The following is a 26218-nucleotide window of genomic DNA, read 5'->3' on the forward strand; positions in this document are numbered from 1 at the left end:
GGGCTGTTATTTGCAATCCCGGGAAGGAGGCTGGTCGGCCCTGTTGCCTACCCGTGCGTGGGGAGTGAAAGGTGTTGGTTGGCCACCCGCAGCAGTGAGAAGAAGTCAGCTCGAGGTAGTTCAATTACCTGGATTTGGTTTAGTTATTTTAGCTGGGGCTCTCTCTCTCTCTCGGCAGTGACGGGAAATAAAGGCTCCTTTCCTGTATAACTGGGGTTTTGACCGCCTCATGACTAACCGGACTCTCTGGCCCTGGCTGTGCTCCCACTGAACTCCCGAGGGCCGCAGGCCTGGGCTGGCTTCAGCCTCCAGTCCCAGGTCTGGTCGGGCCCCGTGCAACACCCGAGGCTCCCTGCTGTGCTGTTCCGTTCAGGGGACGGAGAGATTGCCCCCCTACCTCCCAGCCTCATCCCACTCCCTGGACTGACTTACCCCCTCCCTAACTCCCCACTTAAACTCACCTTTACTGGCTCCACCCTCGCCTCTTTGACCTGTCTGCCTCCTCTGCTTCTTTATCCATCTTCTATCCGCCTTCCCCCCCCCCCCTCTCTATTTATTTCAGAATCCCCTACCCCTTCCCCGTTTCTGAAAAATTGTCTGGGCCCAAAACAACAGCCTTCCTGCTCCTCTAATGCTGCTTGCCCTGTTCTGTACATCTAGCTCTACACCTTGTTCTCTTAGTTCCTACTATCTCTGATTTAGTTTGAGAAGCCCGGTTGGCATAAGCCAGTTTGACTGAAGAGTCTATTTTCGAGCTCTATGGTCTGAAATGGCAACTCTATTTATTCTTCATCGATGTCGTCAGATCTGAGTTTCTCCATCAGTTTTCTGTTTTTGCTGTGAGAAGTCTTTCACTCGTGCACTCTCAATTTGGACAGGTCGCTGCGACTGATTTCGGGCTGTCCCCGGTGGATGTTTGGTGCTTGCTGTCTTGCCTTGCCTCTTTGGCCTTTCCTGAAGGTAAGAGAACTAGTTCTGGGGAAGCAGTGTAAAAAGAAAACTAAGGATAAATTTGCCTTGCCCATCCAAACGTTGAAAAGCAGCTGCCCAATTCATTGAGAAATAACTTGTATTCATAAAGCACAATCTCAAAATTCACAAATGCTTTCCAGCTGTTGATACTTTTGATATTCAGTTGTATTTAGGAAGCACAGCAGGTAATTCCACCTCTGCATTGTCCCCATACGGCAAATGTGGTCAGATCATCTTTTTTAGCGATGTTGTTAGAGGATAGCTATTGGCCAGAAGTGGGAGAACACCCATGCTGTCCTCCAAAATAACATGATGGGATTTTTTTTCTGCTTTTAAAGGGATCATTATGGACGAATTAAGTCAGGCATTGTCCACCAGCTTTACAGTCTCTCTGGACCTCAACAGCATTGCCGCTCCACATCCACGACTTGCCCAGTACAAACTCAAATCCAACACACAGGAGCAGGCAGAGCGGAGGTGGAAACTTCTGGAGAACCAAAAATCGTAAGTCATGAGAATGAAGGAAAGCAATGAGATTTTGTACAAATTGTGGCATGTTTTTAGGTTTAACCACTCAGATTTGCCATCTCTTCTCCAGCTCCTTGTGCCCTTGATAACTGGTTAGCTGCTACTGCGATGTTAACTTGGGCAAATCGAAAATGCATGGATTAGTGAAGGAGACAAAAATAACATTGGGCAGCATAAGTCTCAAATCTGCAGTGGCTTATGTTTTGATAGTGAATATTCCTTGACTCTCTGCTACATCCTCAATAACATGCTGCTGAAACTTTTGTCCATAATTTGGTTGCCTTTAAATATTATTCTAATGCCCTGCTGGCAGGCCTCCCACATCCCACCTTCGTGTTTACGGGAGGTTATCCAAAACCACTGCTCAGGTTTTAAAGCACAGCAGATTCTGCCTATGCTCACTGAACCTGAGTCAAGTAACATTTTTGTTTCAAGTTTTTATCTTATTTCAGCCCCTCCATGGTCTTGTGCCTCCATTTTCTCTGTAGTCCCCTCCAGCCCAAAAAATTCTTGGAGTTGTCTTTGCCCCTCTAATTCTGGCCTTTTAACCATTCCTGATTTTAATTGCTCCACAAAATAGAAGCCAAAAGAACTGCGGATGCTGTAAATCAGGAAGAAAAACAAAGTTGCTGGAAAAGCTCAGCAGGTCTGGCAGCATCTGTGAAGGAATAAACAGAACTAACGTTTCGGGTCCAGCGACCCTTCCTCAGAATTGTTCCACCATTGATTCTGTAAATTCAGCTGCCTGGGCCTTAAATCCTGCAGATTTCTTCCCTATCTTGTCTGCATCATCTTCTCTTTCCTCTATTATGGCTGTTCTTAAACCCTATATTTTACAGTGAGCTTTTGTTTGTCTGTCTTAATATTGCCCAGTGTGGTTCAGAGTCATGTTTTATTTTAGAGTTCCCCTGTAGAGTCTTGGGATTATATTAAAGACGCTACCAATGTAAGGTGATGTTTGGTGAATCAGTTTTTGCCATTTCAAGGTATGCTTCTCCCAGTCGTCTCACCATGAAAACAAAAAAAAATCAACTATCATATTTTTTGATTAAAAAGGTCCTTCTATATGTGCCTCTGATTAGACAAGTGTACAGTTGTTCTTGCAAGACAAATTCTGCTTCTTTTGTCATATTGATATGCAAGGAAGAAATGGGGAAATGTAAATCTACTGGGAATGTTGTGGGGGTTCCAGCTTAACTTATTGAATACCTGTACTGGGGTTTGAGAAGACAAAACTTGTATTTAGAACTAGATGATCCCAAAGAAAACCATCTCTCAAAAAATGCTGCCACTTGCACTTTGAACAAGATATTGCCACTGTTTATAAATCAACTGATCCTGTGATGCAGCCACTTGCTGTTGTTTTTCCTACTGTGGCAGAAGGTTTATTCATAGTATCATTGAATCCCTACAGTGTGGAAATAGGCCCTTTGGCCCAACAAGTCCACACCAACTCTGAGCATCCCATCCAGGCCCATCACCCAATAACCCATCTAATCTACACATCCCTGAACACTACGGGCAATTTAGCATGGCCAAGGCACTAGCCTGCACATCTTTGGACTGTGGGACGAAACTGGAGCACCCAGAGGAAACCCATGCAGACACGGGGAGAATGTGCAAACTCCACACAGACAATTGCCCGAGTGTGGAATTGAACCCAGGTCCCTGGCGCTGTGAGGCAGCAGGACTAACCACTGAGCCACCGTGCTGTGTTTATTGGATATTGCCCTCCATTTTTAAAAAAGTGCTTCTATTTGTATAGAACCTTCACAACGAGGTGTTGTCCCATAGTGGTTTTCAGGCAGTGTAATATGCCTAATGGGTATTATTGTTGTAATTTAGAAATGGAGGCAGCCAATTTCTGCAAAACCAGTTCTCTCAAATGCCTGTGACAGAGGCCAGGTAATGCCTTTGTGATTTAAGAATAAAAACAGAAACTGCGAGGAAAATCAATTGAAGAAAGGTGGCTGGATTTGAAATATTAACTCTGTTCCCTTCTCCAAAGTTGCAGCCAGAACTGTTGAGTTTCTCCAGCACTTTGTTTTTATTTCAGATTTCCAGCATCTGCAATTCTTTGTTTTATTTCAATCCTATTGTGATGTTGGCTAGTTTCTATCAAGATGAAAGGCTAGCTGATGTTTTGGGAATATATCCTTCTGCTGAGTTTACTGCTATTTTTAAAGTACTAAAGAGGAGCTTTATTTTCAGAGGAGCCGTCCTTTTGATGATACATGAAATGGAAGCCCATATCCCCTCAAGTGAACATGAAGTATCCTACTGCATTACTTCCAATTTGAGCAAAAGATTTCTGTCTTTTATGGGCAAATATTTATCCATCACTTCTTTTTAACCTTATCGTTGATACATCGCTGTTTGGTGAGAACTTTGTGTGGAAACATGTTGTTGCATTTCCCAATTTACAACAGTGGCTGCACTTCAAAAGTACATGATTTGTTGTAAAGAACTTCAGAATTTCCTGAGGTTGTGAAAAGGACACTCTACAGATTCTGTACTTTGTGCTGTGTTTAAGCATTAATGTTGTACTAACCTCAACTTTGCTTTGTGCTTCCGCATCAAAAGGCAGCGACTGAATTATGTTAACCATGCAAGGCGTCTGGCTGAAGATGACTGGACAGGAGAAGACAGTGAGGAGGAACCAGAGGGACATGATGAAATGGAAGTTGAAGTGAGAAAGAAGAAGTTACCCAAACGCTACGCAAACCAGGTCGGAAAATATTCTTGAGTCACTCCCTGAAGAAGGGTGCTGATTGCAGCTGCTTGATCAAGAAGTGGGTCAAGTTTCAGCAGTAGGCTTTCTGCATCATCCCTAGGCAAATATGGGAAAATAAGGAAGAAAAACAGACATTGCTGGAAAAGCTCAGCAGGTCTGGCAGCGTCTGTGAGGGGGGAAAAAAATCAGTTAACATTGTAAAGGAGGGTCTGCAGTCCCAAAATGTTAACTCTGATTACTTTTTTCACAGATGCTGCCAGACCTGCGGAGCTTTTCCAGCAACTTCTGTTTTTGTTCCTGATTTGCAGCATTCACAGTTCTTCTTTTGGTTTTTATGGGAAAATAAGGTGGGGCTCCCTGTCCTAATTCTTGTGCATTGATTTAACCAGAAATATGTGCATTCAAGTGAACCAAGGCTGTGTTGATTGTTAAATCAGCCAACAACGCCTGGTCCTGAAGAATGACCACTGCTTTGGGCTTTAGTTCCTGAGCACCATGAGACTCTTCAGAGATTCAGGAAGGAATAACCCCAGCATCTGGTTAACTGTCCCTCTGGCTGTAGAATTGGCCTAAGCATTAATCTGCTACAAATGCAGGGATTAATAAAGTGACACCTGTACAGGAACTGGGCAACTTTGACTTGCAATGACAATGTCCCAATGTGTTAAACCATCTGGTGGGAGAGACCAGGACAAGTGGGCATGATTCTTAATTTGGACATTGCCTGTTCACTAGGCAACAGTACTTTCAGATGCTTTTCCAAAAGACTACTGATAAGGGATTGTGCCAGCAAAGAGTTTTGAGATGACAAAAATGCAACTTCTCACACAATTTACTGTTTAGTTGTTTGTTGTTAGTCGCAACAGCATCTAGAAGCCAGTTGTGTGAAGCAAGATCCCACCAATGAGTTAATGCCCAGATAATATTTTGATGTCAGCTACCCATTGTCAGGAGAAAAAGCAGAAGTTTCAACAAGGCTACTCATCGGCACTTTGTACTGCTATCCTGATTTCACTTCTTCAGCACAGTCCTATGGATTATTGTGTATGCCCCTTGCCTGAATAAATAGGCATTCAGTTATAGTCAGTACCTGAGGATGTGTCAGAATGGGTCACTGAAATGAGGTGCTACTGGCACAGATGGTCTGGACCTTCCCAGATGAAGAGCAGTAAAATATGGATTTAATTGTTGTTTAATTGTGGTAGCCCAGATCAATGTTCCCTCTAGTTTTTCTTGCTGGTGCACAGTCTACAAAGGGCTGTGCATGGTGGCAGCAGCTTCTGAAGCGGAAGCTATGTATCAGTATGCACATAAGTGGCACTTCCTGATGGCTGCACACCTTTAAGGGCCCGTTGATCCTGATATGCACAAGCTTACTGAAATTGTCCTGGAAATTGAAACTTCTAGTGGGCTGGCTTGTTTTGTCTGGGATTTTCCTTGATCTATGGCTCAGCATTAGAGGCTTGAATGACACCCCAAACCTGATAACACCTCACCTCCACCATCACTGCTTGACCAACTTCCCCACTCAGCCATTCACCACTGAACCTTGAGACCTTTAAAACTTAACTGAACGCAGAACCTGATGGTATGAAAAGAGGACAGGTTCTCTCTGCTCCAGCCTTTTCCTAATCCCGCACTTAGCAATGCTGCTGTTCAAAGTCTGCACTGATCCATGATGCAGCTGGATCAGGAGTCCTGGCTGCAATAATGCAATATAGACAGGGCACAGGCATCCTAATGACCGATGCATTGACACTAGTTGTGATGCCTGGGTCAATATATGGTACGTAGAAATGTACTTTAAACTCACTAAATCAGACAATTATCTGTATAAAAGACACCACAGTTTGGTTTTGGTAGAATGTCTTTATATTTCTGTGAATTATGTGGCTCTGTGGTCCTGCTGACTAAATTTTTGGTTGCTTTTCCCAGTCTCTTAAAAAGGACAATTATTTTCATGTACAGAAAAGAATTTGTGTTGCAGCCACTTCCCTCCTCAGCAATTGTTACTACTTAATACAAGATGCTGTATTTGTATTTATGCCCAAATTTTTGTTGTTGTTTCTATAGATTGAAATGTTGTGCTTATAAGTACCTGAAGTCACTAAATAGCGTTTTACTTCACATAGTTCTGCTTGCCTGCTGCAGATGGCAGTATTGTCCTGTCTGAATAGCACAGCTTTCCCGAGTCAATCAGCACTCTTCTTAGGGTGCAAGAGTAACTGAGGGATTAAAAGATGGGCTGTTCGATCATGTGTGCTGTTCACCACACTGGAATGTTAGAAAAGGATAATTTATCATTTTTCACTGCCATTTAAATTTAAATACCCCTTCTGTCTCAATTTTGGGTAGGACAGACTTAAATTTGCATGGAGCCTTTCACAAACTCCAAGTAGTTTACAGTGCAAGAACATTTTACGATACTTTAGAATCCCATTGAGTGTAAGGGAACTACAAGTGTGAAAAAAGTTTTTGAACAAATAACAGCTGAGAAGGTTACTGAGGGCCTTTTAAGATTGGTCAGGGAAACTGTTGATTTGGAGTGACAATGTGCGAAATCCCATCACCCAGTGTGGGATCCTGTATGTGAAATGGACAGTGGACTCAGCCTATTGCAATCTAGCTGAAGAAACTGATGGCATTATTGCTAACTTTGCAGGTGACACAAAAATAGACGGAGGGAGGCTGCAGAAGGACTTGAACAAGCTAGGAGAGTGGCCAAAGAAGTGGCAGGTGGAATAAAGATTGGGAAAGTGTGAGGTTATCCACTTTGCGAAGAATAGAGGAATAGACTTTTTTTCTCAATGGGGAAAGGCTTTGGAAATCTGACTTCTAGTTCAAATTCTCATAAGGTTAACAAGCAGGTTCAGTTGGCAATTAGGAAGGCTAATGCAATCTTGGCATTCATTTCAAGTGGGCTAGAATACAAGAGCAGGGAGGTGCTGTATGAGGCTCCAATCAGACTGTGTTTGGACTATTGAGCAGTTTTGTGCCCTGTATGTATGGAAGAATGTGCTGGCCTTGCGGGGTGGGGGAGAGGAGGTCACAAGGATGACCCCAGGATGAAAGTCTTGTCGTTATTAGGAGCTGTTGAGGATTCTGGGCCTGTACTTGATGAACAAAAACAAAGTTGCTGGAAAAGCTCAGCAGGTCTGGCTGCATCTGTGAAGGATAAAACAGAGTTAACACTTCGGGTCCAGTGACCCTTCCTCAGAACTGATGGTGGCTGGGAAAACATCACTTTATTTGGAGAAAATAGGGAAGTGGGTGGGGTAGGGAGTAAACAATAGGATAGAACCCAAAAAGAGAGAAAGACGGTTCGACAGACAAAGGAGTTGTTAATGATCAGGCTGCAAGGGTGAATAGTTGTTGATGGGGACTGTTAGTGACTAACAACAGGGGGTGTGTAGTGGCAGGCTATGTGGTAACAAGGCCTGGTGTGTGGGGTGGGGGCTGGGACAGGGGAGAGTTTAGGCCCTAAAATGATTGAACTCAACATTGAGTCCAGAGGGCTGTAGGGTCCCCAAGCAGCAAATGAAGTGCTTTTCCTCCGGCTTATGCTGGGCTTCATGGGAACACTGTAGCAAGCCAGAGATGTTGGCCAGGGAACAAGGTGGTGCATTGAAGCAGCAGGCAACAGGTAGGTCAGGGTCTTTTTTGCAAGCAGAACGTAGATGTTCTGTGAAGTGGTTGCCAAGCCTACACTTCGTATCCCCAGTGTAGAAGAGACCACATTGTGAGCAGCAAATGCAGTAGACTAGATTCTTGGAAGTGCAGGTGAAGTGTTGCTTCACCTGGAAGGTATGTTTGGACCCTTGGATACTGGGGAAGCAGGAGGTAAATGGGCATGTGTTCATCTTTGCCAATTACAGGGGAAAGTGCTGTAGGGCTGTTGGGGGTGAATGAACTATGGATCAGGGTATCCCAGAGGGAACAGTCCCTGCGGAGGGCAGGCAAGAGAGGGGAGAGGAATATGTGTCTGGTGGTGTCATCTTGCTGGAGGTGGCGGAAATGGCATCTGATGATCTTCTGGATGTGAATGCTGGTGGGATGGATGATGAGGATATGGGGAACCCTATCACTGTTGCAGAGGGAAGAGAAGGGGTGAGGGCAGAAGTGCAGGAGATGTCGCACCTGATTGAGGGCCCTGTTGACCATGGAGCTGGGGAATCCTCTGCTGAGGAGGAAGGTGGACATTTTGGAGGCTCCCTTGTCGAAGTTGGCCTCATTTGAAGATATGCGACAGAGACGGAGGAACTGAGAGAATGGGATAGAGTCTTTACAGGAAGTGGGGTGTGAGGATGTATAGTCTAAGTAGCTGTGGGAGTCAGTGGGTTTGTAATGGATATTAGTGGCCAGTCTCTCTCTCCAGCAATGGAAACAAATGTTGAAGAAGGGAAGGGAGGAGTTAGAGATAGACCAGGTGAAAGTGAGCGCAGGGTGGAAATTGGAAGCAAAATTGATGAAGTTTTCCAATTCTTGATGAGAGAGTGAAGTAGCACCGCTGATATCATTGATGTATTGGAGGAAGAGTTGTGGGTGGATGCTGGAATAGGACTGGAACAAGAAATGTTCCATGTACCCCACGAAAAGACAGGCCTACCTATGGCCTGTGTGTGTACGCGTGGCAACCCCACTTACCTGAAGAAAATGAGAGATGTTGAAAGAGAAGTTGTTGAGGGTGAGGACAAGCTCAGCCAGGTGGAGAGGATGGTGGTGGGAGGGGATGGTTCAGGTCTTTGCTTCAGGAAGAAGCGGAGAGCCCTAAGACCCTCCTGATGAGGAATGGATGTGTAAAGGGATTGCACATCCAAGGTAAAGAGGAAGTGGCTGGAGTCGGTAAACTCGCATAAGACGTCAGATGAATCTTGAATGTATGTGGCGAGGGATTGGACCGGGGGAGAAGACAGAGTCAGGGTAGCAAGAGATGCGTTCTGTGGGGCATGAGTAGACTGAAACAGTGGGTCTACCTGGAGAGTCCTGTTTGTGGATTTTTCGCAGGAGGTAGAAACAAGCTAGATGGGATTGAAGGACTATTAGCTTGGAAGCGAATCGGGGGGAGATCACCAGATGAAATGAGATCTGTTACTGTTGTGGATACAATAGCCTGATATGCCATGGTGGGGTCATGGTCCAGGCGAAGGTAGGAGGAGATATCTGAGAGCTGGCGCTCAGCCTCTGCAAGGTAGACGTCAGTACCCCAAACAACAACAGCACCACCCTTATCGGCAGGCTTGATGACAAAGTTAGGGTTAGATCTGAGTGCATGGAGTGCAGTCAGTTTGGAGAGAGATAGCTTGGATTTGTTGAGAACGGCGGTGAAATTGAGGCAACTAATGTCACGACGACAGTTCTCCAGTGATAAGATTGAGTGCAGGTAAAAGGCTGGAGGGAGGGGTCCAGGTGGAGGGAGAGTGTTGGAGTTGGGCAGAGGGGTCTGTGGGACGGAAAGAGGACCCTTGTCCATAGAAATGAGCACGGAGGCGAAGACGGCAGAAGAACACTTCGGTGTCGTGTCATGCCTGAAATTCGTTCAGGTGGGGACGCAGAGGGATAAAGTTGAGACCTTTGCTAAGTACGGAGCATTCAGAATCGGAGAGCAGAACATTAGGAGGGATGGTGAATACCTGACGAGGTGAAGGGGGGGTTAGGGGGAGGGGATAGAGGAAGGAAGGGGAGGAGAGGTAGGTTCCAGAGGACCATGGGTATTTTTGAGTTGGTGCATCTTGTGGGCCTTGATGAAAGGAAAAGTTTCTTGTTAGCACGACGAATGAGCCGGAGGATGAAGTGGAACTGTGGGATGGTGCAGCCTGGAATTTGCTCAACGTACTTCAATAAGTGGTGCCACTTCAATGCACCACCTTGTTCCCTGGACAACATTTGTCTCTGGCTTGCTACAGCGTTCCAGTGAAGCCCAGCACAAGGTGGAGAAACAAAGCCTCATTTTCCGCTTGGGGACTCTATAGCCCTCTGCTCTCAATATTGCGTTGAATCATTTTGGGGCCTAAACTCTCCCATGTTCCAGCTCCCTACCCCACACACACCAGGCCTTGTTACCACATCGCCTGCTACTACACACCCCCTGTTTTTAGTCACTAACAGTCCCCATTAACAACTATTCACCCTCCCAGCCTGATCGCTAGCAACGCCTTCGTCTGTCCAACTGTCTTTTACTTTCTTTGTGTTTTATCCTATCGTTTACTTTCTACCCCATCCACCTCCCTATTTTCTCCAAATAAAGTGACCTTTTCACAGCCACCATCAGTTCTAAGGAAGGGTCACTGGACCTGAAACGTTCTCCTCCACAGATGCTGCCAGACCTGAGGTTTTCCAGCAACCTTGTGCTTAATAAAGTTCAGAAGAGTGAGGGGTGGGAGATCTCCAAAACTTATAGAATGCTAGGAGGCCCGAAGAGAGTGGGCGTAGAGAATCTATCTCCACTTGTAGAAGAGATTAGGGGCCCAAAGGCACAGACTTGGAGTGATGGGACCGACCCTATAGAAGAGAGAGGAGTTTCTTCAGCCAGTGTGTGAATTCGTTACCATAGAAATCTGTGGAGGCCTAGACATTGAGTGTATTTAAGACAGAGATAGATAGGTTTCTGATTAGAAAGGGGACTGAAGTTTCCAGGAGAAGGCAGGAGAATGGGTTTGAGAAATATAACAGCAATGGGCCAAATGGTCTATATTTCTATTATGCTGTTATTTATGCAGAATCTTTTCACACCGTAAATGAGTTATAGGATCACAATTTGCTCAATATCCTTCAAGATGTAGCTCTCCAGAGGATGTTTTACATAAGAGAGATTTCCATGGCTTTGACATGCTCACTCACTCCAACCAGTTTGGTCAGTGGCTAACTAGCTATCCCAAAGGCGTCACCTTTTTGGGGGGTGGGGGGGTAGTGAAATCTGATAGAAAAACCTATTTCCAGTATATACCAAATGGATCAGGAAAAAAAGTAAAATTGGCATTAGCGTGTACATTCCAGGAGAGCATAGTGTGCCTGGAGTTTATAGTGTGCATGAACCCTGCTTTTCATGCTTAACCCCTGTCATTGTGTACATCCAGAAAATTGAATCATGGATGAATTATTTGTTTCCTGGAAGTTCTTTTTAAGTAGTGTTTTCCTCAAAAGTGCTTGAGTTCCATCATATTTCTGCATATTACAGCATTCAGGTAGTTCTCCTATAACACAATAGTTGTGGCTTTGTGTGACCTTGCACTATAGAAAATCTTCATGAAATTCGTGTCATATAGGAATTGCTATACTATACAGTAGAAAGTTCATGTTATCCAAACAGTATCCGCTCACTAATCATCAATCGCAGTACAGCCAATTTGCACTAACGTAACACATTATTGGCAGAAGTACCTGTGTATATTCTCTCTGTGCGTCGCTACCACCAGAAGTCAACAGATAGTTCACTGTCTTTGTGCAAACCATTGAAGTAGTTTAGGTGTCTGTGAGGAGAGGTCACACGTCTCCCGTTCCCTTCCACTGGTGTTTAGTGTGGGAACCAGATATAAAATTGATCTTTGTCTCCCATGGCCGCTGTGTCAGGGTCAACTCTGTCCAGTCTGACCATCAGAAACATTAAACTATCTGCCCTCTCTCAGACGCTGTACAAGATCCCGTTCCACTACTAGGAAGGGGAGTTCTCCCTACTCTCCAGGCCATTGTTTATCCACCGATCAACATCGCTGTGTGTTGCTGTTACTCAGCCCTTGCTGTGCGCAAACTGGTTGCTGTGTTTCCTACACCATAACAGTGACTACTCCATCAAAAACAAGGCATGTTGGGGCATCCTCAGCTGGTGAAGCTTAGTCAAGATTTGCATCTCAGTTAATGTAATTGAATCCACTCAGTGTAGAAGCAGCTGCCTTCTAGCACTGATATCAGCAGTGGGGGCCTGGATTGGTCTGGTCGAGAGACTGGCAGTTAAACATTATGGGATTCAGGTGAGATAGAGAGGGATGTAAAACAGGTGGAGGAATTAATTTACTGATAATGGAGAATTGGACAGCTTGGAGGGCTCATCCAGCAAGGCAGTACGGGTAGGCCTCTCAAACTGGAAGAGTGCATTACTTCGGGATTGTACTACAGGTCTCCCAACAGCCAGCAGACTATGGAGGTCCATATATATGGACAGATTTATGACAAAATGTGAAAACAGGGTGCGGTGGGTGACTTTAACTTCCCTTGTGTTGACTGGGACTTGTTTAGTGCCAGAGGCATGGATTGGGAGAGGGCAGTGAGTGAAATCAGAATTTTTGTTCGGTGTGTAGGACAGTTTGTTGTTGAAACATTATGTAAATAGTTCAGTTAGAAAATGTGCAATAGTAGACCTGGTTTTGGGATTTAACGTGGCCAAGTGATCAAAGCTTCAGTGGGAGAGCATTTCAGGAACAGTGACTATAATTCTGTAAATTTTAAGTTATTATGGGTCAGGATAAGTGTAGCCCTGGATGAGAGCACTGAATTGGGGGAAGGCTGATACCCCAATATTAAGCAAGAAGTAGGGAGTGTAAATTGGGGCAGCTGTGAGAAGGTAAGTCCACACCTTCATATTGGAAAACTTCTAAAGACCAGTTGTTGAGAGTTCAAGACCAGCATGTTCCTGTGAAAATGAAGGATAAGGATGGCAAGATTCAGAAACCTTGGATGACAAGAGAAATTTAGAGCTCAGTCAAAAAGAGAAAGGAGGCATACGTAAGGTTTCAGAAACTGAAGACAGACAGAGCCCTTGAAGAATCCAAAGATAGCGAGAAAGAACTCCAGGAAGGAATTGGGAGGGCTAAAAGGGGCAATGAAATGTGGCAAACACAATTAAGAAAAATCTCAGGATGTTTTGTACATATATAAGGAGTAAGAGGGTAACTAGGGAAAAGATAGTTTTGCTTGAGGACAAAGGGAATGTATGATGGAGCCAGAGGAAGTGGGTGAGGTCGTTAATGAATACTTCGTGTCAGTGTTCTCAAAGTAGAATGACGTGGTGAATGGTAGTGTCTGGAGTGGTTTGCTAATATTCTGGGGTATGTCAACATGAAAAAGGAGGTGATGGGTGTTTTAAAAGCATTAAGGCAGCCAAGTTTTCAGGACCTAATGGGAACCTTTCCAGAATGCTAAAGCAGGCTGATGAGGAAATCACTGGTGCCTTGTACAAAACCTTTATATCCTCCTTAGTCACAGGAGAGATCGGAGGACTGGAGAATAGCCAACATTTCCTTTGTTTATGCAGGGCAACAAGAATAATCTGGAAGATTACAGGCCAGTGAGCCTTGCATCAGTTTGAGGGAAATTATTGGAGATGAGGCTTGGGGATATGATTTGCTTGCAGTTGGAAAAATATGGACTTAACAGTATTAGGCAGCATAGCTTTGAACGAAGAAGTGACAAAAATGGTGGTGGATATTGTCAGTATGGACTTTAGCAAAGCCCTTGACAAGGTCCTTCGTGCAGACTGACAGTCACATGGGATCCGTGGTGAGCTGGCAAGATGTATGCAGAATTGGCTTATTCATAGAAATCAGAGAGAAGTGGTGAAAGGGTTTTTTTTCTGCCTGGAGATTGGTGACCAGCCATGCTCTGCAGGGATCAGTGCTGGGACCCCTGTTGTCTGTAAAATACATAAATGATTTAGAGGACAATGTAGGTGGCTTGATTAGTAAATTTACAGATGACTTAAAAATTGGGAGAGCTACAGATAGATAGAGTAGAAGATTGCCGGAGGATACAGTAGGATATAGAAAGACTGTCACTTGGGCAGAGAATTGGCAGATGGGGTTTAATCCAGGCAGATATGACGTGATGCATTTTGGAAGATCTAATGCAGGAGGAAAGTAAACAGTAATTGGCAGTTAGTAGCATTAACAGACAGGAATCCAGGTGTACAGGCCCATAGTTCCCTGAAAATGGCAACACAGGTGGATAAGGTGGTCAAGAGCTTGTGTGATATGCTTGCCTTCATCAGCCACGGCGCACAGTGTAAAATTAGTGAGTCATGTTGCAGCTATACAGAATTTAAGTTAGGTCACAGTTAGAATATTGTGTACAGTACTGATGCCACACTATCAGAAGGAGGCGAAGGCTTTGGAGACGGTACAGAAATGATTTACCAGGATGTGGCCTGATTTTGGGGGGTGTTAACTATGAGGAGAAATTGAATAAATGTGGCTTGGTTTCATTTGAAGGATGAAGTGGTGATTTGATAGACGTTTACAAAATTGAGAGACATGGATAGCGTGGTTCACCTGAGTCTTTTTCCCAAGGTGGAAATATCGTAGACTTAATGTAAAAGTGAGAAAGTTTAAAGGAGATGAGAGGCAGGTTTTTTTTTAACCTGCTGCCAATGTTAGAGGCATTTTGACAGATATAGACAAGAAATGGACCATGTAGAGGCATAAGGTTTTTTGTTTTGGAAGGCAATATGTGTTGGCTCAGGCTTGGTGAGTTGAAGCGCCTGTTTTGTTCTGTACTGTTCATTGTTCTTTTTAACAGTCAAAGAATTTAATCAACTGAACATTATTTCTGCTGTGTTCACTTTTTCTGGAGAACCTATTGTAGGGTTATAAAGTCATACAGCATGGAAACAAACAGATCCTTTGGTCTGATTCATCCACACCAACCAGACATCTCAGTCTGAACTTTTTTCCCCAATTTGTCAGCATTGAGCCCATATCCCTGTAAACCTTTCCTATTCATGTTCCCATCCAGATGCCTTTTAAATGTTATAATTATACTCGCCTCTACCCCTTCTTGTATCTCATTCCGTACATACACCATCTACTTCACGAAAAAATTGCCCCTTTGGTCATTTAAAAAAAATTTTGTACCCTCTCATCTTAGACCTATGCCCTCTGGTTTTGGACTCCACCACCTTAGGAAAACACCCTTAGCTACTGACCCCATCCATGTACCTCATGATTTTATAAACCCCTTTAAGGTGACTTCTACCCCTGCCACTCTAGGGGGAGAAAAAACCCGAGCCTATTCACCCTCTCCCTGTAACCCAACCCTCTAGTCCTGGCAACATCCTTAAATTTTTTCTGCACCCTCGAGCTTAACAGGATCCTTCCTATGAAAGGGCAACATGAATTGTATGCAGTATTCTAAAAGTGGCCTCAATGTCCTGTGTAGCAGCAACATGGAGTCCCAGCTCCTCTCTTCGGTATCCTGGCCAATGAAAGCATTCACTACCCTGTCTGCCTCCAACTTTCAAGGAACTCTGCACCTTCATCCCTGGATCTCTGTTTGGTAACATTCCCCAGGGTTCAAACATTAAATGTACAAGTTGTGCAGGTTATCAAAATGTGACGCCTCTCGTGTATCTAAATTAAACTTCATTTGCCACTCCTCGGCCCATCAGTCCATCTGATCAAGCTCCAGTTGTGCTCTGAGGTAATCTTCGCTGTCCACTTAATGATACTTTCATATTGTTTGATGCACATTTCAGACTTTATTCAACTCAGCAGTTTAGAAAATATCTGCTCATCTTTGGTACGTTTGCCTTTGTGGTGGAAGAAATGCGTTGTGCTCGGGTGGTCAGAATCAGTTAGTTCATTTTTTTTGAGATGAGTCAGATTTGGAAGAGGTCCATCATTTGGTTGGGATTGAGGAGTATGCCAGCTTCACTTTGCCAGTGGTCTCTATCACTGAGGGAATGGCTTGCATCGATTGGTCTCCACCAAGAATTAAACCCTGGCTTGAAATGCACAATACTTGATGAACAGGCAAGTTGCCCTTGTGCAGGAGCTGTGCTTTTTTTTTCCGTTTTGGTGTATGTGCTGTTGGAGCAATTACAAAAACTTCTTGATATTGCATCAAAATTTGTGAAACCTTGAGGGAAATTGGGAGAAGACATAAAATGGAAAGTGCCTTAACCAACCTTTTTGCTTTAATGTTTCAACACCTTGAATGTTTCTTTTCATTAACTTCTTGAAGATGGGCATCACTAGCAAAGCCAGCACTTCAAATTACCCTTGAGCAGGATGACCTTGAACTGTGGAATCCCTATTGAGAAGAAACACTCCCCTTGCTGTTCGGGATGGTGTTCCAAATTTTTGACCCAGTGGCAACAAAAGATTGGCAATGTAATTTCAGGTCAGGTTGACTTGGAGCTGATATGTTTCCATGCATCTGCTGCCCATTTTAACTAAGCAAGAGGCCACTGAATTTCAAGTTGCAGTCAAAGAATATGAGTAGGTGAGCAAAGTTATCATCATGTTCTGTTTGTGCCCAGAACTTTCTACTGCCAGGAACAAAAACAGAAGTTGCTGGAAAAGCTCAGCAGGTCTGGCAGCATGTGTGAAGGAAAAAAAGAAATCGGTTAGCATTTCGGGTCCACTGACCCTTCCTCAAAACTGTTCTAACGAAAGGTCATTGGACCTGAAGTAACTCTGAAAGTTTTTTTTTCTTCACAGATGCTGCCAGACCTTTTGAGCTTTATGAGCAACTTCTGTTTTTGTCCCTGATTTACAGCAACCGCAGTTCTTTCAGTTTTTACTTTGTACTGTCGCTCCAGGTTAGATGCCCACGTGTGCTCAAGTTTCTAAATACTATTGCATTGTGTTGTACGCCTGTACTGGTCACTTAGATTCAGAGATAGTTAATAATGTGTGCTGCCAATATGCAATACTGTGCAGTAAGGGTGAGCATAGCCATTTCTATGAACCTGGCAGCTTTTGTGAGTGTCGAAACACAAAAGAAAAACATTACCCGTAAATGATCTGAATGGAAGGTTGCCAACTGAACCTTTTCCTGTGCTGAGGTCCAGTATTTGACAAAAATGTTTCTCTGGAAAGGGAAATAGCACTTGACCTATTGCTCCTGACTTTTGGCCTTTCAAGGAGTTGAGGGATGTGGGAAGCAGATTGAGTGATGCAGAGGATCAGCCATGATTGTATTGAATGACAGAACTGCCCCAAGGGGCCAAATGGAAATGTTTTCTCCTAAATATAATTGTGTCCATATGACTATAGTAACTCTGATTACGGATGAATGGATTTTAGACTCTCATGCTTCTTATATGGGACTTCTGTTCTATTTGCAACTGGTGACAGATTGACTTCAATTTAACTTGGATTTTGATGCATGTAAACAGGGGGTCTCTAACTATGACAACATTCTCATTTTATCACTGTTAGATTTAGCAGTAATTTTCATCCCCATCAGAACCAGTTGTAGTATGGCACCATGGAAGTGGCTTGAGAGAGTTCTCAGTGCTGCAGGTTTTTCTCCTCCTATAAAGACACACAGCCTCCAGTTGCTGCATCCCTGCAATGTGGAGTCCCTGAGATTGCAAATCTGATAAATGCGAGATTTTGGGTTCATGCTCATCCCTAATGTAGCTTAATTGATGAAGAAAAGAAGTCGTATCATTGTACAACCTTACAAAACCTCAGTGCTTTATAAGCAATTGCTTTTTGAAGTGGGACATGTTCTGTATGGGACACAGGGCAGTCAGTTTGCACACAGAACGGTATCACAATCAGCAATGCAATAATGGCCAGATCATCCTTTTCATAATGCTTGTTGAAGATAAGCATTGGGAGAACACTGGGGAGAACTGCCCTACTCTTCTCAAATAGTGCTGTACATGAGTTGGAAAAACAGTACCTCCTACAAGGCAGCCCTTTCTCAGTACTTCACTCCAGCATCAGCCTGTGTTTTGTGCTTAGGTTTCTGGGATGGACTTTCAAACCACAAGCTCCTGAACCTGATGTGAGAGTGCATGGCTGGCTCACTGAAAAATGAGATTGCACTTCTTGAGCAGGACACACTTGTAGTGATTGACCTGTATGAGAAATGTGAAGGCTAAATCTTTCTAATTTTCTGTATCTTTAATTGTGGACTGAAATAGGGAAATAGGATTGCTTTAAAAACAAGGAAGGAATTGTTGTACTTGGGATCTGTTTAGATGCAATAAATAGTTTGTCAATACAGAAACCTGGTCCATGTTTTCTGCTTCGCTGGTTCTATTTGACAGGTAAATTGAGAAATTTGCATACTTTGATAAAGTTGTTAATTTTACTGTTAACTCCAGGTTTAGTGGGCCCTGATTTCGAGTGTACTACCCTAGTGAGGTGTAACAGATGTTCTGAGGAATGGTCACCAGACCCAAAATGTGAACCCTGATTTCCCACACCAGTTGCTACCAGACCTACTGAGCTTTTCCAGCAAGTTATGCACAGAAATAAAATTGTTTTCTCATTTAATTGGAGAAATAAACATTATACAAGATTCCACAGATGAAATGTTTCTAAAAATATTTTTAAGTGTTCTATATAGTTATTTAGGGAACATTTCTATTAATTTCTGCATAGCCAGTCGATGATGGACAGCACTGTCTATCAATCTTTATTCCATTTTACATTTATTAGAAGCACATAGACCCTAACTCAACCATGCTGCAGTTTCAGTCAGTACCACTTTACACTTCTTTTGAGTAACCAATTAAACCAAATAGGTGACAGTATCTTTAAAGGGGCACTTTAACAAAAATCAGATGAACAAGTGAAATGTAAAAAACTTAAACTGGGCATTGTTGTGATGAGATGATGCATCCCAGCCCTGCAACACTCTGTTTATGTAAGGCCAAAGTACATTGGTGGACTGCATGCTCATTCTCCAGGGAGACCAGCGTGCAGGCCTCCATCCATGAGGAGGTCCTCTGAACTACGTGCCCTGAGTTAACTACGTTTATACAAATTTATTTAATTAACCTGCTGGTTAAGCCTTGACACATTCAGGGCAGGTGGTTCTTGAATCCAGACCTTCTGGCTTAGAGAAAAGGACACTACCACACTCCACAAGAGCCCTACTAGTCTAGGTGTTCAAGTGAAACCCCGGGTAGTGCTTGTATGCTACTTGTATACTGTTAAACACAATTAAAATACAACTAACGTTTTCCAAGAGAAGTACAAATGTGGAATGCTCATCTTTGAATTGGTCCTCTCCTAGAACAAATCTTCAGAGCTTTTAAATGGCAACAGAAAATGCTGCAAACACTTGACAGGTTTGGCAGTATCTGTAGAGAAACTCCACTCTTGTGGGCCAAATATTGCTTCTTTAGAACTTTACATCTCCAAACAATAACTTTGTTTCTTGCTTCACAAATGCTGAGTTTCTCCATTTTCAGGTTTTTTTTAATGTCAGATTCCCAACATCTGCAATATTTTGTTTATAATTCAGTAACTATATTATCTCTACATTGCTTTACACATTCACATTGCACATGTGGGATACTTCAAGTACACCAGTGCAGTGTATGGAATTTGATACTTCCTTAAGCAACTTTATGAAGAAGCTGTCTGTAATTGGCTGTGCTTGCCTGTCTTTTGCAGTTAATGCTTTCTGAGTGGCTGGTGGATGTACCCAGTGACCTGGTTGAAGAATGGCTGCTGGTGGTCTGTCCTGTGGGCAAGCGGACTCTCATCGTAGCTTCCAGAGTAAGTGTAGAATGCCTGAAGTTCCTCCTGCCCTGCACAATTGGACAACCTTACTGCTGCCAGATGTTCATTCACATAGCACGTTGTCTTTATCAGCAGCGTTGCGACCGTCGAAGAGACTAGCAGCCATGATCCATTATTCAGCACCATCATTTGAGCAGCTTCACTAGCATGTACTGCCAGATTAAAAAGAATTGGGAAGTGTTTGATTTTGGGAAAAGGGAAAGCTCGAGCATGAAAGTCAGGATAGAGAAATTCATACTGATGTGAGACACAGTACGCAATGAAGAGGCCTGCAAGTGATGGTTGATGACCCGAAAGAATTCTGGAAAGGCGAAGCTGTGATTAATGTTATAATAATGTGGAACATACTGATCTATAAGCAAAGTATATAGATTAAAGAAGAATGATGCTCAAGAAATAATTTTAAAAATCAACATGTGAGACATTTCTGGGGATAGTAAATATGATGTACATTTTAAACGTTGCATCTGTTAATTGGGCGTCTTTGACATATCTCCATCCTGACTTTTGTCAGAGCTGGTTTATGATAATGGGTGCCTCCCTGGATGGTGCTAAAGAATCGAGTGGAGTAGACAAGGGAAAGGAATAAAGTGAAAGGGGACAGAACACCTTCCAACAAAAAGGGGAAGAAATCACATCCTGGGCTATTATAGATAATATAGATTATGACATAAAAGGATATTGATAAATTTGGTGAATGATAAAACCATGGCAGATGGATTTCAATGTAGGCAAATGTGAGGTTATCTGTTTTGGACCAAAAAAGAGTAGATCAGGTGCTTTCTAGATAGTATGAAGTAAAATGCAGTGGACGTCTGAGGAGATTTGGAGGTTCAGGTGAGTAGATCGTTAAAATGCCCCAAACGGATGCAGAAAATAATTAAGAAAGACAAGGGAATGCTGTCTTTTATATCTATAGGAGTACAAGGTTGCAAAAGGCATGATGCAGTTGTACAAAGACTTGATAGAGACAATTTGGAGTACTTCAAGCAGTTCTGGGCACCACCCCCGAGGAAGGATATATTGGCCTTGGAGGGACTACAATGTAGGTTTACAAGAATGATACCTGGGTTTCAAAGATGAAATTATGAGGAGAAATTATACAATGCTTTCTCTAAAAGGGTTAGGGATGATCTGATTTTTAAGTTATCAAGGTAATAAAAGGAAAGATAGGATAGAAAAATATAAACTATTTCCACTGTTTTGGGATTCTAGGGCAAAGCAGCATAGTCAAAAAATTCGGACCAGACTATTTGGGAGTGATGTTAGGAAGCACTTCTACACACAAGGGTGATAGATGTTTGTAACTCTTCCACAAAAGGCAATTAATGCTAGGTCAGTTAATTGTAAAACTAAGATGAATAGCTTTTTGTTAAGCAAAGGTAGTCGGGGAAATAGGCCAAATGCAGGTATATGGAGTTAGGTACATACGGCACCAAGTGACACAATGATGTATGTATGGTAACTAAACCTTAGAGGGAGGGGGTCTTATAAACAGAAGACACAACAGAGGAGTGAGAAAGTGAAAATGAGGTCAAGACTCTGATTTAATCCACTAATGGTTTCCATTGGATATCCTTTGGGCAGGGGAGCACGGCTGCGTACACGAGAAGTGGCTTCTGTGTAAACAGGTTTCCCTCGCTCCTCCCTGGTGGAAATCGGCACAACTCTGCTACTGGCAAAGGTAAACACGCATTTTAAAATTTGTAATTTTGCAGCATGTGAGCTCAGCTAGCTAGGTCTGTATTTATTTATCTACTAATTGGAGAAAGCATGGTGACCTCATTGAAACATACAACATTCTTCAGGAGTTTGACAGGGTAAATGCTGAGAGGATGTTTCCTTTCTTGGGAGAGTCTAGGACCAGAGGATGTAAATTAACACCCCTTTATTTGGAGTCGAAGACTGAGATGAGGAAGAAGTTCTTCTTTCAGAACTCCTTGCTATGGAGAGCTGTGAGGGCAGAGTCCTTGCCTATGTTTAAAGGTGAGATAGGTTCTCGATCAAGAGGGGAATCAAGGGTTACAGGGAAAGGACAAGAAAGTAGACATGAGCATTGCCAGAACAGCCATGATCCTGTTGATTGGCAGAACAGGCTCGAAGGGTCGAACATCCTACTCCTGTACTTATTTGTTATAATCTTATGGACTAATAGTAATTACTGTTGAGAAGGTGGAGTTGATCTACACTTGGGACTGCTGCAGTCCACTTGGTCTAAGTAGACCTATAAGCCTGCTGGATTGGTTTGGGGTGAGGAGTGTCGGTCCGTCTTGAGAATTTAGAGTCCAGATGATTGGTAACTTCACTGCCTGTCTGCTCATCTCTGATAGAGGTTGATCATTTGGAATGTGCTTATGAAGAGCCTTTAGTGAGTTACTTTAATGAAATATATTTTTAATAAGTTTGTTCAATTTGAGTAGAAAGATATGCCCTCATGCTCTTTCATGACCCAAGAGAGACAAAACTGAACACACAATCAGAATTGCATGGTGTTGAATGGGGGTCATTCCACTTCCTGTGCCTGTGCTGGCACTCTGAAAAATCCTTTCCTCCCATCCCTTCCCACTGCTTTTTAAAATTTGTTTCTTTTTCTCTCCAAATATTTGATGTACCTCCTTTTTAAAATGGTTTCATGGTTTCTAATTCCATTGCTGTTTCTGATCTAACAAACTCTGCAATGAAACCTACCTGAATTATAAAATAAAGACATGATGTCTTGGTTTGTATTTGTAATATCTTATGTACTAGTGTTGTCACTTTTTCAGCTAGCTATGGATTTGCACGCCAAGATCCCTCTGTATATCAAAGTTCATAAGAGTCCTGCTAGTTACTGTATACTTTCCTCTTGCATTTGACCTCCTAAAGTGCATCACCTCACATTTGTATGGGTTAAACTTCATCTGCCATTTCTCCACCCAACTTTTCAACTGATCAATATCCTGTTGTATCCTTTTTGATAACCTTCCTCACTATCCACAATTCCACCAACTTTTTGTGTCATAAAACTTATTAATCAGACTACCTACATTTTATCCAAATCATTCTTATAACAAATAAGATGCCCCAGCACTGATACTTGTGGCACACCACCATCACGGATCTCCAGTCAGATAAACACCCCTTCACAAAAATTTCCTTTCTTCTATGACAAAGCCAATTTTGTATCCAACTTGCCAACTCGCCATGAATGCCATACAATGTATAAGGGATCTTCCTAAATGCTCTAGTGAAGTCCATATAAACAACATCCACTGCCCTAACCTGTCAGTCATCTTCAGCGCTTAACTCAAAAATCTCAATCTTAAGTTTGTGAGACAAGACCTCCCCCTCATAAAGCCATACTGACCATCCCTAATTTGTCCATTACTTTCCAAGTGCAAGTAAGATCTGTATCTAAACATCTTCTCCGATAATGTTACTACTGCTGTTGTAAGGGTCAAATAAAACTCTCTACCAAATTTTGAACGTAGTTCCCTTTGTGTATTATGGCCAAGTTTTGTGTTGGAGAGATTTGCCCATTATCAGCCATAGGCAATAAACATAGGACAATCTCCAGTTAGCAGCTACCCTTAGCAGCAGCTGTATGTTCAACTCAACACTGAGGTGATCAAAGTTTAACAAGGTGCTGACAGCTGATTGCAACTGCAGCTTGAAATCCTAAGTGCCTGAAGTCAGCAGAGTTTTGTCAGTGGCTGAGTACAGCGTAAGAACTCAGTGACCACTTCTCCAGTTCTCAAGTAGGTGCCTTTGGAACTGACTCCTATGTTGGATATAGAACTTAGGCGCTGCTCATGATAATTGTTAACAGCTGTACTGAGATCAAATCAGTGTTCATTGCCTCTTTCAGCAAGGATTGAGAACTCTTGAATTGATGAGAACCTGATTAATATGTAATGTATGTGTTTTACGTGTGCATTCACGCCATTGGGCAATGAGGCTCATCCTGGTGTCTGCCCTTAACCCGCAGAAAACTGGAAACAAACTTCAAGCCCTTTGTCTGCTTCAGTATTATGCTATCCCGTATACATTGAGCTAGTGTGTAAAGGGGGTATGTGGAGTTGCAGATCTCTTACTGAGTCTGACTATATCTGGGGACACAAAGTTAAAAGGCGGCAGGGCACTTATAAAAAATGTTTCAAAAGGTACACAGCTCCTGAAACTTATAAATAGATCTGTAGAGTATTAAAACTAGCGAGTTTTGAGAAGATTTGTAGCTCAGGTTGAGGTTCTGGATGTGAGTTTGCTCGCTGAGCTGGAAGGTTGGTTTTCAGACGTTTCATCACCATTCTAGGTAACATCATCAGTGAGCCTCCGACGAAGCACTGGTGTTATGTCCCGCTTTCTATTTATCTGGTTAGGTTTCCTTGGGTTGGTGATGACATTTCCTGTGTCGGTGATGTCATTTCCTGTTCTTTTTCTCAGGGGATGGTAGATTGGCTCCAGATCAATGTGTTTGTTGATGGGGTTCCAGTTGGAATGCCATGCTTCTAGGAATTCTCGTGCGTGTCTCTGTTTGGCTTGTCCTAGGATGGATGTGTTGTCCCAATCAAAGTGGTGTCCTTCCTCATCTGTATGTAAGGATACTAGTGATAGTGGGTCATGTCGTTTTGTGGCTAGTTGATGTTCATGTATCCTGGTGGCTAGCTTCCTGCCGGTTTGTCCAATGTAGTGTTTGTCACAGTTCTTGCAAGGTATTTTGTAGATGATGTTCGTTTTATTTTATACAGACAACAAATAAAACAACGAACATCATCTACAAAATACCTTGCAAGAACTGTGACAAACACTACATTGGACAAACTGGCAGGAAGCTAGCCACCAGGATACATGAACATCAACTAGCCACAAAACGACATGACCCACTATCACTCGTATCCTTACATACAGATAAGGAAGGACACCACTTTGGGACAACACATCCGTCCTAGGACAAGCCAAACAGAGACATGCACGAGAATTCCTAGAAGCATGGCATTCCAACCGGAACCCCATCAACAAACACGTTGATCTGGAGCCAATCTACCATCCCCTGAGAAAAAGAACAGGAAATGACATCACCAACCCAAGGAAACCTAAACAGATAAATAGAAAGCGGGACATAACACCAGCGCTTCGTCGGAGGCTCACTGATGGTGTTACCTAGAATGGTGACGAAACATCTGAAAACTAACCTGCAGCTCAGCGAGCCAACTCACATCCAGTATTAAAACTATGAAGTTGTAAAGAACCTTTCATTGAGCTTTGATTTGGCCTCAGTTAAAAGTATTATGTCCCGTTCTTTTGGTTAGATTAGAGAAGTTAGACTGTTCTCTTGAGAGAAGGCTAAGAGCCTACTTGACAGGCATGCTCAAAATCAAGTAGGTCAACAAAGAAAGAAACTGTTCCCCAACGCCAGAAAAATTGAGACGCGTGGCATCAATTTTGAAATGAATGGCAAGCAAACTGAAGATGAGAAAAAGATGACACGAGGAAAAGCCATTCTCCACGCTGAGTGGTTGCAATCTAGTGTGTAGGGTTATAGATTCATATGCAGCATGGAATCAGACCCTTCGGTCCAACTGATCCATCCCAAAGTTTCCCAAACTGAACTAGTTCCAGTTGCCTGCATATGGCCTATATCCCTGTAAACTTTTCCTATTCTTGTACCTGTTGAAATTTTTGTTTTAATGTTGTAATTGCACCTGCACCTACTACTTCCTCTGACAGCTCATTTCCACATATCAACACACTCTGTAGAATAAGTTGCCCCTCGGGTCCCTCTCTTTTCAATCTTTATCCTCTTGCCTTAAAAAAATGCTGCCTAGTTTTGAACTGTTACCCCCCCCACCTCGGGAAAAGACCTTTGCTATCACCTTATCTGTGCCCATCATGATTTTATAAATCTCAATAAGGTCACTCCTCAACGTCCTACAATCCAGCGGGAGGGGGAAATCCCAGACAATGCTATTACTCAAGCCCCCAAGTCCTTGCAACGTTCTAGTAAGTCTTTTCTGAACCCTCCAGTTTAATAATAGCCTTTCTATAACAAAATTGTACAGGTACTCTGTAAGCGGCCTCAGCAATATTCTGTAGAACCTTAACATGATATCCAGCTCCTGTATTCGATCTGAATGATGAAGGGAAGCGTGCTAAATGTTGTCTTAACCACCCTGTTTACCTATGATGCAACTTTCAAAGAAGTATGTACCTGAGCCTCTAGGTCTGGCTGTCTGTTCAGCACTGCCCAGAGCCCTGCCATTAACTGTACAAGTCCTGCCCTTAATAATATTTTCTGAAGAAGGGTCCAGACCTGAAAACGTCAGCTTTCCTGCTCTTCTGATGCTGCCTGGCCTGCTGTGTTCATCCAGCTCCACACTGTTATCTCAGACTCCAGCATTGGCAGACCTTACTGCCTCTAAGTTTGTTTTGCCAAAATGCAATACCTTGCATTTATCCAAGGGAATCAGGTAAGTACTTGAAGGGGAAACAGTTATGGGAAAGGTGGGACAGTGAGACTGGCTGAATTATT

General features: G+C 43.1%; 1 protein-coding gene across 1 annotated transcript in view; it reads left to right on the forward strand.

Moving 5' to 3' along the window:
• Positions 1–26218, forward strand: part of snupn (snurportin 1) — a 32879-nt gene continuing 6661 nt past the window's right edge. The window contains exons 1-6 of the mRNA XM_048520877.2: positions 1–115; positions 879–960; positions 1311–1476; positions 4084–4228; positions 19582–19686; positions 21298–21394. Coding sequence (XP_048376834.2) covers positions 1319–1476; positions 4084–4228; positions 19582–19686; positions 21298–21394 — 505 coding nt within the window. The 5' untranslated portion in view covers positions 1–115; positions 879–960; positions 1311–1318. The remainder of the gene's footprint in view (positions 116–878; positions 961–1310; positions 1477–4083; positions 4229–19581; positions 19687–21297; positions 21395–26218) is intronic.

This window comes from Stegostoma tigrinum, chromosome 36, assembly GCF_030684315.1.
Source record: "Stegostoma tigrinum isolate sSteTig4 chromosome 36, sSteTig4.hap1, whole genome shotgun sequence".
Lineage (NCBI taxonomy): Eukaryota > Metazoa > Chordata > Chondrichthyes > Orectolobiformes > Stegostomatidae > Stegostoma > Stegostoma tigrinum.